General features: G+C 42.3%; 1 protein-coding gene across 7 annotated transcripts in view; it reads left to right on the top strand.

Annotated features, from left to right (window-relative positions):
• ryr1b (ryanodine receptor 1b (skeletal)) overlaps positions 1–13,627 on the top strand; it is a 63,369-nt gene that overhangs the window by 15,440 nt on the left and 34,302 nt on the right. For all 7 annotated transcript variants that reach the window (XM_029518194.1, XM_029518193.1, XM_029518192.1 and 4 more), the window contains exons 8-37: positions 414–510; positions 609–683; positions 811–967; positions 1,088–1,252; positions 1,448–1,569; positions 1,728–1,914; positions 2,327–2,462; positions 2,561–2,656; positions 3,053–3,171; positions 3,435–3,568; positions 3,708–3,949; positions 4,041–4,233; positions 5,834–6,050; positions 6,143–6,247; positions 6,580–6,683; positions 6,774–6,857; positions 6,942–7,101; positions 7,359–7,506; positions 7,627–7,832; positions 8,194–8,368; positions 8,536–8,744; positions 8,832–9,178; positions 9,807–9,942; positions 10,210–10,370; positions 10,708–10,870; positions 10,984–11,070; positions 11,495–11,721; positions 12,036–12,480; positions 12,640–13,209; positions 13,308–13,508. In XM_029518194.1, coding sequence (XP_029374054.1) covers positions 414–510; positions 609–683; positions 811–967; positions 1,088–1,252; positions 1,448–1,569; positions 1,728–1,914; positions 2,327–2,462; positions 2,561–2,656; positions 3,053–3,171; positions 3,435–3,568; positions 3,708–3,949; positions 4,041–4,233; positions 5,834–6,050; positions 6,143–6,247; positions 6,580–6,683; positions 6,774–6,857; positions 6,942–7,101; positions 7,359–7,506; positions 7,627–7,832; positions 8,194–8,368; positions 8,536–8,744; positions 8,832–9,178; positions 9,807–9,942; positions 10,210–10,370; positions 10,708–10,870; positions 10,984–11,070; positions 11,495–11,721; positions 12,036–12,480; positions 12,640–13,209; positions 13,308–13,508 — 5,468 coding nt within the window. The remainder of the gene's footprint in view (positions 1–413; positions 511–608; positions 684–810; positions 968–1,087; positions 1,253–1,447; positions 1,570–1,727; positions 1,915–2,326; positions 2,463–2,560; positions 2,657–3,052; positions 3,172–3,434; positions 3,569–3,707; positions 3,950–4,040; positions 4,234–5,833; positions 6,051–6,142; positions 6,248–6,579; positions 6,684–6,773; positions 6,858–6,941; positions 7,102–7,358; positions 7,507–7,626; positions 7,833–8,193; positions 8,369–8,535; positions 8,745–8,831; positions 9,179–9,806; positions 9,943–10,209; positions 10,371–10,707; positions 10,871–10,983; positions 11,071–11,494; positions 11,722–12,035; positions 12,481–12,639; positions 13,210–13,307; positions 13,509–13,627) is intronic.

Raw genomic sequence — 13,627 nt, 5'->3', positions numbered from 1 at the left:
CAAATTGTTGCACTTCAGTGCTGTGTTTCTCAAGTTTGCCAAAGAGCACTTCACATTACAACTGCTGAAACGTCCCGTGGATGGGTCCCATAGGTTCCCAAGTAGATCGATGAATCCTCCAGGGTAATGTCAGTTTGTGGCCAGCTCCAAACTGGCTGAGGTTATTAAGTCTATAGTTGAATTTACTTTTCACCTGACTGTAGCTGTCCAATGGGTGTGATTAATGACATGAAAGGTTAGTATTGTACTAAATTAAGCACATTGTGTTTGACTATACTGACTTTGACAACAGATGAAGTAATAGCAAAGGGTTGACATTCTTTGTCATGCCTTAAAGAGAAATAAAATTCAAACATCCAGACATTTATATACTGTATACACACTGATTATGATGAGTGCGCCCCCTCTTTCAGGATATCTCACAGGTGGACATGTTCTCAGGCTCTTCCACGGTCACATGGATGAGTGTTTGGCCATCTCCACACCAGAGGAAGGAGAGGAAAAGCGCAGGTGAGAAGATAAAAAGATCTGTAGAAAGCAGATACAAAATATCTTGCTCATATGTTTACTCACTGAATGTATCCCCTCTGTCTTGGACTCTGCTACAGGATGGCTCACTATGAAGGTGGTACTGTCTGTAGTCAGGCTCGATCCCTGTGGAGGTTGGAGCCTCTCAGAATCAGGTGATTTTGACCTGAAGGCATTTAGATCAAAATATGAAATTTGTTACCTATTTTTATTACCTCGCCTGTCTCACTAGAGATTTATAATTGAGTTATCATACTTGTCTTCTCTGTCCTCTCTCTGTAGCTGGAGTGGTAGCCACATGAAGTGGGGGCAGTCGTTCCGTATTCGCCATATCACCACAGGCCGGTACCTGTGTCTGGATGAAGAAAAGGGCCTGTTGGTGGTTGACCCAGAGAGGGCCAACACCAAACTATCTGCTTTCTGCTTCCGTCCTTCGAAGGTCAGAATTAACAGATCTAATAGATCCCATCCATGTGTTATTATTCATCAATTTCCTGAATTGTTGGACTCTACAAGTATATTTTCCTACACCTTTGTCCATCCTGGTTCCCCTGAGTAGGAGAAGGTAGACGTGGCTCACAAGCGTGATGTTGAGGGCATGGGCATTCCAGAGATCAAGTATGGAGAGTCCATGTGCTTCGTCCAGCATGTGTCCACAGGCCTATGGCTCACATACGCTGCCCTGGATGCCAAAGCTGCTCGTTTAGGAATGATGAAGAGAAAGGTAACAAAAAGGGGATACGTACTGTCTTATATAGTGATAGCACTGTGGATTATATTGTAGTAGTTATTATCAGAGGTTTACAGACACTTATAATATAAGCATACAGTATCTGTGTAGGTATTACATTGTCAAGTAGGGAATGCACAAAGAAAACTGGATAATATCGTCACATTATTTAATTGTCTCTGTATCTAGGCCATTCTGCACCAGGAGGGTCATATGGATGATGCCCTAACTGTGTCCCGCTCCCAGACTGAAGAGTCACAGGCCGCCCGAATGATTTACAGCACTATAGGCCTTTTCCGGCAGTTCATCAAGTAAGTATATTTGCCAAAGTAGCAAGGTGAGAGGAACAATTCTCTTTACGGCCAGATGCATTGATTTATATTTAAGAACGTCTTAAGGCATTGCAATGGGACCGTATTTTGGTCGAGTAAATGTAGACATTTTTGTTAATGTCCTTATGTTCTTCCAGGGGACTGGATTCTCTGAGTGGGAAGAACAAGTCACCAGGCACCTTATCGCTCCCTCTGGAGGGGGTCATTCTCTCTCTTCAGGATCTCATCTTCTACTTTCGTCCACCAGAGGAGGAACTGGAGCACGAGGAGAAACAGACCAAGTTGCGCTCCCTACGCAATCGGCAGAACCTCTTCCAAGAGGAGGTAATCTGCATGCTGCCTGCACGATCTCCCACACATTCGGACTCTCTGTATCGATTCATTTTGCTGTCTGTGCCTGTTACTGTAATAAATTCTAATTCCAAAAGGGGAGGTTGCACTTTTGGCACAGCTGTGGACTTTTAAGGCCTCACACACATATCTCACATAGATATACAGTTGGTATTTATTTTTATTACTCTGCCTTCTTTTCATTCATTTTTATTCCCTGGAGGTTTTCTATAATCTCGTCCACAGGCTAACCTGCTGGGAGTTACACAAATTTTACCCTGTGACTCACTAAATCGCTGGTTTTTACCATTAAAGTTTTAATTTGTCTGGTACACAACTCTTAATTCAGCAACAGAAATCATCAAAATCTGAAGAAGAACTGTAACCTTTCCCGTTTTATTTGCAGGGAATGATCACCATTGTACTGGAGTGCATTGACCGCCTGAATGTGTACAACACTGCTGCTCACTTTTCTGAATTTGCTGGGGAGGAAGCAGCAGAGTCCTGGAAGGAGATTGTCAACCTCCTTTATGAGCTGCTGGGTAGAAGAACTACTATGAATTGATGCAGCACAATGAAATAATGCACTGTGTTGACTGAAAACTGATATTATTTTCCTCTCTGTTACACCACCGGACAGCTTCTCTAATCAGGGGGAACCGCTCTAATTGCGCATTGTTCTGTGACAATCTGGATTGGCTGGTCAGCAAGCTGGACCGTCTGGAGGCCTCCTCTGGTATCAGATATGCTTCACTCATTCACTAACACATCCACTTGCCGACAAATTAGTTACTTTTTAAATTGTCTATTTTGTGTTGAGAGTTGGCCAGAGTTAGTGAAGGGATTATATACAGATAAAACTTGTTTTAGTGTTATTAGTGTTGAGTTTATGAGAAGCAGTGTATGCCAGTGCCTGGACTGAAAACTGTGATGTGATTGGAAAAATTGTTTATGCTTGAACCTTTTTGCACTGATTTTGATTCATATTTCTATTTATTTTTTTCCATCTTTAAACATATAGATTTCAGTGCTATGCTGCATGTTGCTCAACTCATTACACTTCCTCTTATTCGTGTATAACCTCTTGAAGAGAGTGCTGAGTATTTTCCATCTTCCTCCTCCATACATGTAGGTATTCTTGAGGTGTTGTACTGTGTGCTAATTGAAAGCCCTGAGGTTCTGAACATCATCCAGGAAAACCACATTAAATCAATCATCTCTCTCCTGGACAAGCATGGAAGAAACCACAAGGTTTGTCTTTTCTCATTGCCAGGAAAAGGGTGGAAAGGTAATATTAACTGGCAGCAAACCATTTGCTCTCAGCTGACCAGCTTTCGTACTTTACCAGACACTGTTGTAGGTGGTGATTTTTAATGTTGCAGAAATCTTGATATCGCATTTGCAGATACAAACATGTTGTTCCATCTGTGATCATAGACGATGAGTATACAAATCATCTGCTCTGCCACATTTAGATACAAAGACTTTATTGTCTGTCTTGCTCCTGCTTTTAGGTCCTGGACGTCTTGCGCTCTCTCTGTGTGTGTAATGGTGTAGCTGTGAGGTCCAACCAGAACCTCATCACTGAAAACCTGCTTCCTGGTCGTGAGCTCTTGCTGCAGACTAACATTGTAAACTATGTAACCAGGTACTTCAATTGGTGTTAATTTGCTCTACAGTGCCGAAGTTACAGCCAGATAAATTCTAGTGTCTCTTCTGCTTTTAGGAATTAAAAAACATTAATCACTTAAAGTTAAAAGAAACTTTTCTGTCTACTTTGTGTGCAGTGTAAGGCCCAATATCTTCCTGGGTACATGTGAAGGGTCCACACAGTATAAGAAGTGGTACTATGAGATGATGGTCGACTATGTGGAACCCTTTGTGACGGCACAGGCTACCCACCTACGTGTGGGCTGGGCTATGACGGAGGGCTACAGCCCCTACCCTGGAGGAGGAGAAGGGTGGGGAGGAAATGGTGTGGGAGATGATCTGTACTCTTATGGCTATGATGGACTACATCTGTGGTCAGGTTAGACTAGTCCCCTAACTTTCCCATTTCATTTACTATGTTCCGCTTTGTGTCGCTCTACAGCTTCCTTGCTCTCTGCTCTGCCATTCAGGTACTGTACCCCGACAGGTGGCTGCACCCAATGCGCACACCCTGGCTGCTGATGATGTTGTCAGCTGTTGTCTGGATCTGAGCGTGCCCAGTATCTCCTTCCGTATTAATGGTCATCCGGTTCAGGGCATGTTTGAAAACTTCAACGTAGATGGCCTCTTCTTCCCCGTCATTAGCTTCTCTGCTGGAGTCAAGTAAGTGCAAAACATAGATCAAGTCTAATCCATTATTTAGTTGTTCCTCATGGTCTGTTGGACAGTTTTCTCAGTACAGATGTAAATTTGTTTTTGGATATTAATTTTAACTTTGTTTAACGTAGATACTACAGTGAACAGGTTTAATAATGTTGTTGTCTATACGGTTGTGAATTTAAAATCACATGATTTCATTCTAATTTCCACCCTTTGAATGTTGGGGGAAAAAAATTCCATATAGACACGATGAACATAAACATGATGGAAAACAACTTCAAAGTGGCACAATACTTAAAGTGATGAATTACACTTAAATATCCATCCATCCATCTTCTACCCCTTTTTCCGTTTCCGGGTCGCGGGGGTGCTGGAGCCAGTCCCAGCTCACTCTGGGCAAGGGGCAGGGTACACTCGGAACAGGTCGACACTTAAATATGACTTTTTATTTTTCCATAACTGTGAGTTATGACTATTGTGATACTGGAAATGCATATAACATCTATGTATCATCACCCAAATAATCCATGTAAAGCCCAATGACTCAAAAGAGATTTTACAGCTACTATGTGACAGTTTTCAGATGAGGCTTAATGGGTTTAAAGGGCATATAGCAGGTTGATTTTTTTTTTCCCCAAAATGTCAAAATAATATTGTTTAAAAAATACAATTTGAATGTTAATGGAGGTTTCAAAATTTCTTTCAAGACACAAGAGCGCAAACTTAGTTCAAAAAGTGAGTTTTGAGCTAAGCCTCTAAAAACGCCCCCTTTTTTTTTCAACAACGCGTCATATGACGTAGGCAGAGGAAGCTATATGCTAGGCTCTGCCATCACCCGTGTTATAGAGAGTCGGTGTGTCTGCAGAAGTGTTGCATTGCATTCATTCATCATGGTAAATTATTGCGCTTGTGGAGGCTGCACAAACACCAGCCTGTCAGGTTTCCCAACAGGAAAAAAAAACGCAGCAACCGCAAGCAACCCTTTAGAGCGGAGGATTATCGATCAAGCGATCTGATGGAGTTCAACATGGGATGCCGAAGCAAATGCCACCGGTGCACACAGCCTCCTCAGCTAGGCTGTCGGAAGCAGGCGCACAATAAAGTAATAGAGAAAAATAACCAATTAGAGGCTCGCAGTTAGCAGTCCGTCATGTGTGTAATTGTACACATTTAACGTTTCTCCTTTGTCTGAACTGAGATTGGTATCCATTGTTTTGCTATTGTTCAAGTTCACGGCTCCCCGTCCGCCTATGTCACTTCCGTTTATCTTTTTCGGATGCGGAAGTAAAAATTTCTGACAAAAACAACTCCAGAAGCCGAATTAATGTATTTAGCAATATATTAAAAAAAAAAAAAAAAAAGTTCCTATATTATTTTTCTAAACACTGATTCAATGTGGTCTTGAACCTGCAATATGCCCTTTAATGAGAAGCAGAGGATAACACAGGCTCTGGGATTTACACAGAAATTTATTCAAAATTTTCCTTGTTATGTGGCCTATTAAAGGTTAAGACACAAATTGGTTTATGGAATATGAACATGAAGATGTGTCTGTGAGAGAGAGGGAGTGATGAAGACACTGACTCCCTCCCTGTCACCATAGGGCTCGGTTCCTTCTTGGTGGTCGCCATGGGGACTTCAAGTTCATGCCCCCACCTGGCTATGCTCCATGCTACGAGGCGCTGCTGCCCAGGGAGAGGATGCGCATCGAACCCATCAAGGAGTACAAGCATGACTTCAATGGCGTCCGCAACCTGCTGGGTCCCACCCAGTCCCTCACCCACACCTCGTTCACTCCCTGCCCAGTGGACACTGTCCAAGTAAAAGCTCATATTCCAAAATATGACTTTGAACTTGTCATAAAAGTACGTGTTGTATTCTTTTTGTTTGATGACTTTCTTTTGCTGCATAGATTGTGTTGCCACCCCACTTGGAGCGTATCCGAGAGAAGTTGGCAGAAAACATTCATGAACTCTGGGCGGTCACTCGCATCGAACAGGGCTGGACCTATGGGACTGTGAGTATGGAGTCAGCACTACAATAAAGAACCAAAAGCACTGTAATGATAAATCAGTGTGATAAATATTAATATTTCAAAAAATGCTGTACATTCATTTTAAAACTATGATCAGTCCATCATTATTCTCTATGTGATTAAGTCAGTTTTATCATTGTGTTTTATCAACTATTTCTGAAATTCTACCATGATTTCATCTTGTCATGGATTTGTGATGCACAATCATAATTTTTATCAGAGCAGAAACTTGAATATTTTTTTGCGAAACATTTTTTGGTGTCTGTTGAGGTTAAAAAGGGTAACAATTAGGGAATAACCTATCATCACCACAGTTCAGGGATGACAACAAGAAACTCCATCCTTGTCTGGTTGACTTCCAAAGTCTCCCTGAACCAGAGAGGAATTACAACCTGCAGATGTCTGGAGAGACTCTAAAGTGAGTTGAAGTTCTGCAGAGATATCAGTTTCTGAGATCTGAATGTCAAAGAACTAATTCTTGGACTAATGACCCTTTTCATCGACGTAGGACTCTCCTGGCCCTGGGGTGCCACGTAGGTATGGGTGATGAGAAAGCAGAAGAAAATCTCAAGAAGATTAAGCTGCCCAAGACGTACGGCGACCAAAATTTTTCTGAACCAACTCTCTGGACTATCTTATAAATATATCTAAATATGGTCTCTTGTCTCTTTTCTAGCTATGTGATGACCAATGGTTACAAACCTGCCCCACTTGACCTCAGCCATGTTAGACTGACCCCAAACCAGAACCAGCTTGTAGAAAAACTGGCAGAAAACGGGCATAATGTTTGGGCAAGGGACCGGGTACGACAGGGATGGACCTACAGCATTGTTCAGGTAAGAATCCTTTTTCACTTCTTAATACATTCTTCATTTTTTTGCGGGAAAGGGCGTGAGTTAACTGAGTTCACTTAATTTGTATTGGCTGAATATATCAACCAAGTAACCACAGAAAAATCAACTAACTCAAAGCCTCTCCAATGTTTTTAAATATATTTTGCACAAATAGGCAAGCCCTTTGTAATATTTTCCTTAAATTAGTCTTTTTCTTTGGGAAGGATTTTATTCAAAATGTTCTGTTTTACTTTTCTCAGGACATCTTAAATAAGCGAAACCCTCGTCTGGTACCTTACAACTTGCTGGATGAGAGAACTAAGAAAACAAACCGAGACAGTGTGAACAACGCTGTCCGTACCCTCATTGGCTATGGCTACAATATTGAGCCTCCAGATCAGGAGAGCAGTAAGTCAGCTTACCTCGTGCTAATGTGTTGAATTTAGAATATAATGCCATGCTACTAACCCAGGGCTTGGTCAATAAGATATTTAACACCTTCATTGCCTTTTCTATCTCTCCCTGTAGCTGGCCATGGCCTTGAGAACACCCGCGGGGACAAGGTGCGAATCTTTAGGGCAGAGAAGTCGTTCGCTGTCACCCAGGGGAAGTGGTACTTTGAGTTTGAGGCAGTGACAACCGGGGAGATGAGAGTGGGCTGGGCCCGTCCTAATGTCCGCTCTGACACTGAGCTGGGAGCAGATGAACTGGCCTATGTTTTTAATGGCAATAAGGTCAGTTGACATCTTTGAGGTTCATCTTCATTAAACCAGCACAGTTAAATCTGAAGAGTTCATTTAACTATTCAGTTGTGTAGCTTGCTTTTCAAAAACAACAGATAAAACAAATTATATTTGTGAAAAGAAGATGGATTCTTGAATAGCTAGAACAACACCGGCACTCAGTGAAATTACAGTTAGTTATGTATTGAGTCTGAAAATCATAAAATGCATGTCAGAAAAAAGTTGCAGGGGAACATACACAAAACAGCCACTTAAATCGTTTTGAAAGAAATTGTAAATCATTATTTTATAGAAAACATATCAAATGATCATTTGTATTTTCTTAGTGATTTATTGATTGAACCATTTCCAGGCACAAAGATGGCATATTGGCAACGAACCATTTGGTCGGCAGTGGCAGTCTGGTGACGTCGTTGGTTGTATGATTGACCTCACTGAGATGAACATCATGTTCACACTCAATGGAGAAATGTTGATCAGTGACTCCGGCTCGGAAATGGCTTTCAAAGACATTGAAATTGGAGAAGGTAAGATTTTGTCTTGAAGATGAGCACTAGCCCCAATAGCAGATGGGAGGTATCTCTTGGAACAAAGTTTGGTTTTTTTTTGTTTGTTTGTTTGTTTTTTTTAATTGGAGCACCATCTTGCAGCAATTTGAAAATATGTTTTCCTTTCTTGCATTTTCGCCCTTCAGGCTTCATTCCAGTGTGTGCCCTGAGCTTGTCTCAGGTTGGAAGGATTAATCTTGGTCAGAATGTCAGCAGCCTGCGCTACTTTGCCATCTGCGGCCTGCAGGAAGGATTTGAACCATTTGCCATTAACATGAAGCGAGACATCACCATGTGGTTCAGCAAAGGATTGCCCCAGTTTGTGCCTGTGCCCACCGATCACAATCATATTGAGGTAATCAGTCAGTGACACTATAAATGTTTAATAAAGCTTTAAAACTGGACAGGGTATTTTTCTTAAACTTAGACTTTTGTCTTTCAGGTCTCCCGTGTGGACGGGACTGTGGACAGCGCCCCGTGTCTGAAGCTGACCCATAAAACCTTTGGCTCACAGAACGCCAATACTGATATGATGTTCCTCAGACTGAGCATGCCTGTTCAGTTCCACGAGACCTTCAAGATCCCAGCAGGCACCACCCCTCTTACCCGTGCCCTCACCATCCCAGAGGACGAAGTGGTGGTGGTGGAGCCCGACTCTGAGTTTGAAGTGCTGAAGAAGTCTGCTAGCCGAAAGGAGCAGGAGGAGGAAAAGAAGGAGCCATCTGTGCCGAAGGAGATCTCTGTGGAAAATGAAAAGGACACTGTGTCAGAAAAGGGAAAGAAAAGGGGGTAAGCGTGGCAAGTTTATTCTTTAGAGTAGAAGCCTGCAGTAGAAATAAAGGTGCAAAACATTGGTCAGAGAAAAGCATCCCAGCTCCTGGAAGTGAGATATGATCTTTTTCCATCCTGTAGGGGGTGATAATTTAAAACTTGAGATTGAATGGCAAACTCTTTAACAGACAGAAACCCACGAGTCTGCTATTCAACAATGGCTAGACTCAATTCAACATGAAACAGTTTTTTCTGTTTTTCTTTGTTTTAGTAGTAAAAAAGCTTCTGTTAGATGGAAATTATTGAATGAAGAGATTTCAGTGCCTCTAAAATAAAAGGTCTTGGAGTAAACAAAGTCGGTTTGTGTAGATTTTACTGTCCAATTTGTTGTAATAATAACAATAATAAGAAGAAATAATAATAAAATATGCTCCCACTTGAAGCTGCTACCCCCGCAGCCCGACCCCAGATAAGCAGATAAACATGGATGGAATAATAAAAGATGATAAAAAAACATAAAATAGAATAGAATACAACAAAATAATAAAACTGCAAAAACCTAGATAAATAGATACTTTACTAATCCCGAAGGAAATGTGAGATCATCCTCTGATATTTATAACCTGTTATCTCCTGTGCACATTAGATTTTTCTCTAAAGCTAGGAAAGCTGCGATGACGCCTCTCGCCCCTCCTCCTGCTCCCCCAGCGGTGCCGCGTTTGGTAGAAGACGTGGTCCCTGATGACAGAGATGACCCAGAGATTATCCAGAGTACCACCACGGTGAGTTAACCATCATCCTCTGATATTTATAATGCGTTCACACCTCCAATTTAACAAAAACTCTAGGGATCCAACTGGGACAATTTATGGAGTAAACAGATTAAATACTGACATTATTTAGCATTATAATACTAAAGCTTGTACTGTACTCTATGAGAGTGTTGTAGCTATAGTGTAAAGCTATAATCCACTGTAAGATCTATATGCGCCACTCTAATATTTTCATTTTGTAGTATTGTCATTTTCTTCCTGATCTTCTGTTTTCAGTATTACTATTCTGTGAGGATCTTTGCTGGGCAGGAGCCCTCAGGTGTGTGGGTTGGCTGGGTCACTCCTGACTACCACCAGTTTGATCCAACGTTTGATCTCTCCAAAGTCCGCTGTGTCACTCTTACTGTAGGAGATGACAAAGGCAACATACACGACAGGTTTGGCTTTCCAACAAATAAATTGTGTTTCGTACGCCAATGCCGTCTATATGCTTACGTTGAACTGTGTTATAGAAAAATGCAACATTTCCCCACTAATATACATTTGATATAGACATCACCTATATTTCCTGAAAAAAGAAACAAACGCAGTCCCCATGTCCTCAAATTTCTAGACCCTTGGAGAAGAAAATGTATGTGTGAACTTGGTAAAAGTTAGTAGTGTGTGGGTGTTTATTTGTTTTTTTGTCTCTGTACTCCTTTGTTTTCTATTATCTCTGCAATGTGAGCAGTTTGGATGAGCTGCACAGTGATAAAACTTTGTTCTTCTACGCAGTATGAAACACAGTAACTGCTACATGGTCTGGGGAGGAGATCTGGTCAGCAATCAACAGACCCGCTTCAGCCAGGAGGACATGGTGGTTGGCTGTCTGGTTGACCTAGCCACAGGTCTCATGACCTTTACAGCGAATGGAAAGGAGATAAACACCTTCTACCAGGTAAATGTAGTAACGGTATAGATTGTGTCTATTTACATGTTTGTTTTCCATGCTAAAATTTGGATGAATTACGCTGCTGTGCAGCTTCCAAAGCCAAATCTGTTTCATTTCAGGTGGAGCCCAACACCAAGCTGTTCCCTGCCGTCTTTGTTCAGCCCACCAATCAGAACATGGTGCAGCTGGAGCTGGGCAAACTCAAGGTCAGAAACTTCCTTTGCTCACATGCTTTGTTTTGCTGTGTTCCTCTTTAGAGGCCCAGACAGTGATGTTAGTCAAGGCCCTGCCCTAACATCTGCCTCTCTTCACAGCCTTCTTCCTCACCTGTCTTGACAGCAGGTCAAATGTTGCCCAGCTTGACTTGACAAACACTAACTCTAACCCTGACTTGGTGTCTCTATCAAGATAATTTAACTCTGTGATATTGATGTTTAGATGTCATTTAACCTGTACCTTAATAAAAGAGAGAGAGAGAGAGAGAGAGAGTCAAAAACAAAGCAAGACGTGAAGACATGGAGAGAGCTACTGCTAAAAGTGCACATGAGCAAAAGAAAACTAGTCTAATCCAATAGTTCCAGTTATTTATTTTTTTTCTACTTTCTTCTTCCCGGCTCTCTCTAAAATCAGAACATTATGCCCATATCGGCGGCCATGTTCCGGAGCGAGCGAAAGAATCCAGTCCCCCAGTGCCCCCCCAGGCTTGATGTTCAGATGCTGACTCCGGTCATTTGGAGTCGCATGCCCAATCACTTCCTCAACCCAGAGGTGGGCAAAGTGAATGAGAGGCTGGGCTGGATGGTGGAATGTACCGAACCTCTCATCATGATGGCCCTGCACATCCCAGAGGAGAACAGGTAGGGAACAGTCAATGGCCGCAGTAGGCATGTAGTTAAATTTTCCTAACATTTCCTATGGTGCATTGTAAATAATTAAAAAAATATATATTTCCGCATTAATCATTGAATACAATGGTATTTTGGCTCTCTATTGATTTTCTGTTTTATATGTTTTTGCTTCTAAAATCTGACCTTGTATTTGTGAGACAAAGAGAAAAATCAAATATGGATTATGCCTAAATATTAATCATGATGTTGCTATTTTCCATGTGTGCACCAGAGTTACCTGATCAATTTTGATCTTTGAGTCTGTTTTTTTTTTCCCCCCTCAGATGTATTGACATCCTTGAACTGTCGGAGCGTCAGGATCTGATGAAGTTCCACTACCACACACTCATGCTCTACTGCGCTGTGTGTGCCCTCGGCAACAACCGGGTGGCCCATGCCCTGTGCAGCCATGTGGATGAATCCCAGCTTTTCTACGCCACTGAGAACACCTACCTCCCCGGACCTCTCCGCAGCGGATATTATGACCTGCTCATCAGCATCCACCTTGAGTCTGCCAAACGGGCACGCCTGGGCACCAACAGGGAGTTTATCGTCCCCATGTCTGATGAGACTCTGAGCATCCATCTCTATCCTGATGCAAATAAATCCCATTCTCTCCCAGGTGTTGGCCTCACCACCTGCTTAAGGCCAAAGCTGCATTTCTCACACATCAACTTTGTTGGCACCGACCCTGATCTATATACTCTTAGTCCCATCTTCCCTCTACAAGTAAGGAATGAGACAGATTGCGTTGGTAAAAAAAAATAAAATAAAATAATGTATATATTTTTTTTCTTTTTTGCCAAAAGCTTTTTTACCAAAAAATATTTATATTTATTAAAATACTTATATATTTATTTTTTGCTTGCTCTTATTTTTCCTCCACAGGAGCTGAAAACCAGGGCAATCAGCATGTTAACAGAAGCTGTGCTGGATGGTAGCCAGGCCATGCGTGATCCAGTAGGAGGGAGTGTGGAGTTCCACTTTGTGCCAATCCTGAAACTAATTAGTACATTGCTCATCATTGGAATCTTCAACGATGAAGACACCAAACACATCCTCAAGATGATTGACCCGAATGTTTTCAGCGGGAAAGAAGAGGAGAAGGAGGAGCAAGGAGAAAACGCCACAGAAGGCGGAACTGATGAAGGGGCCGGTGAGGATGCAAAGGAGGAGGAAACGGAGGAGGCCGAGCTCGAGGATGAAGGGGTTGGTGACGAGGAAGAGGAGGAGCTGAAAGCTGTGGTGAAAGCAGAGGATGAGGAGGGAGAGGCCGAGACTAAGGACGAAGAAGAGGAGGGGGAGAAGTCGGGAGAGGCCAAAGTGGAAAAAGTGGATGGTGAGAAAGCTGAAGAGGAGAAAGAGGCAGAGGCAGTGGAGGCAGAAGCCAAAGAAGAGGATGAGGGTCCGGAGGAAGGGTTACTCCAGATGAAGCTGCCAGAATCTGTCAAACTGCAGGTCAGTCTGATATTTAAACACTGCCCAGCATCCAACCCTAAAATCAGTGTTAATATTTATATAACTCAAGTCATATCTTATTCTACTCCCTCTCTCAGATGTGCACACTCCTGCAATACTTTTGTGACTGTGAGCTGCGGCACAGGGTGGAAGCTATTGTGGCGTATTCAGATGAGTTTGTTCACAGTATTCAGAACAACCAACGAGTTCGTTACAACCAGTTAATGAGAGCCTTCACTATGACGGCTGCTGAGACTGCACGCAAGACCCGCGAGTTCCGCTCACCACCACAAGATCAGGTACTCATTATTCAAAATGCCCTACTCAGCCTTACCAGTTATCTGCAATTGGTTTGAATTTTGGATTGATTTGGATAATATTTTTCCCACAGGCTTGTACCAAGCAGAGATTTTTCTTA

This window comes from Echeneis naucrates, chromosome 13, assembly GCF_900963305.1.
Source record: "Echeneis naucrates chromosome 13, fEcheNa1.1, whole genome shotgun sequence".
NCBI lineage: Eukaryota > Metazoa > Chordata > Actinopteri > Carangiformes > Echeneidae > Echeneis > Echeneis naucrates.
The sequence above is the reverse complement of the archived record's forward strand: the minus strand, read 5'-3'. Positions and strand labels throughout refer to the sequence as shown.